The sequence below is a fragment of the Gekko japonicus genome, unplaced genomic scaffold (assembly GCF_001447785.1).
Source record: "Gekko japonicus isolate JY-2015 unplaced genomic scaffold, Gekko_japonicus_V1.1 scaffold2216, whole genome shotgun sequence".
NCBI classification, from domain to species: Eukaryota; Metazoa; Chordata; class Lepidosauria; order Squamata; family Gekkonidae; genus Gekko; species Gekko japonicus.
In genome coordinates, this window is record NW_015163154.1 from 180,048 (window position 1) to 182,359 (window position 2,312).

At 41.7% G+C, this 2,312-nt stretch overlaps 1 protein-coding gene across 1 annotated transcript in view; it reads right to left on the reverse strand.

The window, feature by feature from the left end:
• The window catches only part of SEMA3D (semaphorin 3D), a 170,209-nt gene that overhangs the window by 107,681 nt on the left and 60,216 nt on the right, over positions 1-2,312 (reverse strand). Inside the window, exon 7 of the mRNA XM_015407058.1 lies at positions 1,787-1,929. Coding sequence (XP_015262544.1) covers positions 1,787-1,929 — 143 coding nt within the window. The remainder of the gene's footprint in view (positions 1-1,786; positions 1,930-2,312) is intronic.

Below are 2,312 nucleotides of genomic sequence, written 5' to 3' on the forward strand. Positions count from 1 at the left end.
TGCTGCTCCAGGTGGGGCCTGAAGATCTCCCAGAATTACAACTGATCAGAGATCAGTTCTGCTAAAGAAAATGGCTGCTTTGGAGGGTAGACACTATACTGCACTGAAGCCCCTTCTCTCCACAAACTTTGTCCTACCAAGGTCATGAAAGCGAGCTGAATGTTTGAGCCCACTCACCATTGTGGATGGCATCTGGGATCTGTGACCCCCTCAGAATCATGTTCAGAAAACCTTTTTTTTTTTTTTACATATCTTACAGTGATGTTTTACAATGGAGAATTTTATTTAAAAGAAGAAAAGCCTGAATGCTGATTTAAAATTACATCACCTTCTGTCTGCATGTCACCAAGGGTATAGTATTATAAATGGAGAGGAAGTTCTTTCAGCATTTACAATCAGGCTACAGTGCATAATTTGTCATGACAAACAGCATCTTTGATATTGGGCTTCCAAGAAACAGAACTTAGCAGCTTATCTGCAGTAACTGGCATGGGTTTTTTGGCTTGTGGAAAACAGAAATATTCCTGCTCATATCAGATGAAACACATCTCATGCCTTGGCTTTTGTGCTGTGTTATATTCTCATGCAGGCTTAGGTATACTGAATGTGAGCCAAAAGAGGTTTCTGCTCAAAGGCAAATGCACATTTTTTAAAAATGTGAATATATACATACATGGCTGCCATTTGAGGGGAAAACATAGAGTTTTCCCCTCAAATGGCTGTGGCCTCGCCCCCAGCGTACCCGGCGTCATGACGTCACTTCCCTGTGACGTGCACGCGGGGGTGGGGTTTCCCCCGGGGCCCGATTCCGCCGCGGCGGAAATCGGGCCTCCAAAGCGGGGTTTTCCCCGCCCCCGGCCCTATTTGGCAGCCCTATGCTAGATGCAGAATTGCCCTATGACAAAAATATTGGAAGTCAAGGCCTATGCGCTGTCTCTTGCCTCAGACTAACAGAGGAAGACTACAAGAGAGAGAGAGACCCATTCTGCATGCAGCATTCATGCCACTGTTTTACCAAACCCACACTGGAGCAGAAATTCCCCTCTACATTGCATGCCACTTTCACTTTCTTTGATTGTCGGATTTTATGGTAGCCTCCACACTACATGCCGGTTTCACTTCCTTTGATCTCTTGGTTTTATGGTACCGTCTGCATAAATTTATGGGCATTTTATGGCCGTTCATGGTGACTCTGCAGTCAGTACAGCATTAGCCCGGGGGTTTTGAATGTGGTTTTGAGTCACATCTTCTGTTCCAGTGTAGATTTGGTAAAACAATGGAGCAAAGGCTAGATGTTGAATGGGCCAGAGAGACAAGCTAGGACATTAAACATCTTAGAAATGGAGTTCCTATAATAAATTCATATTATGAGTTTGAAAAGATAAAGAGTCTCCATGTAACTTTGTTTCTTGCTGGCACACACACTGATTGGATAAGCTCTGCTCTCTTAAAGCCTTTGAGCACTCTGCTACCCCACCAAAATTTCCCAATAAAAAGAAAAGTTTGAGTGTGCATCAGGATTATTTGCAAGTGTAAACACAGATTCAGCACTCAGTGACTGGCAATTAAACTGACTACAATTTAATTTGATTATCAACCATGAAAATATGAGAATTCCAAAATACCAGCTGCTGATCAAATCAACCGGTTAAGGGGATTCTAGACATTATTATATGAAGCCTCGACAGTACTTTGAAGAGAGTTATTTCCTCCCCAGTGAAATTAATATTTGTTAAAGAAAAATAGAAAGTTTGTGTGTTGTTGTTTTTTTAATCCCATTTCTCACCTTACAGACTCTGCCAACTTGGGAAAGGATCACTTTGTCAGATGAGCTGCTGACTTGAGAAACTTCTTGGAAAAAGAAATAGATTTTGTCATCATCTCTATTATAGGTGTCCGGGATAGGGAATATACCGATAAATTTGGCTCCTAAAAGAAATCAAAATACCAAAAAAAACAACAACACAAACGTTTCATTAGATTTAAACCTTGCACACTCCCAGACACTGCAGATGCAGTGTTTCCTGACCTCTTAACTACGGTATAAGAAACACACCTTGGGACTCTATGTGTTCATCTCTGTGTGTGTGTCCCATCATTTTCACCTGAACAAATCCCCTTCCCCTTTGCAGTTCAATGACAAACTTAATACTAACTGGGGTGAGTTTATATCTTAAAATCTGAAAACAGCTGCCTGTTTCCCAGTCCTCATAGAAACATGATTAACAGGAAAGAGGTGTTATGCCTGTACCAACCCAATGAATCAACACCACTGATTCCTTAAGAAACAAGAGGGGCTGATTTCCCACAAA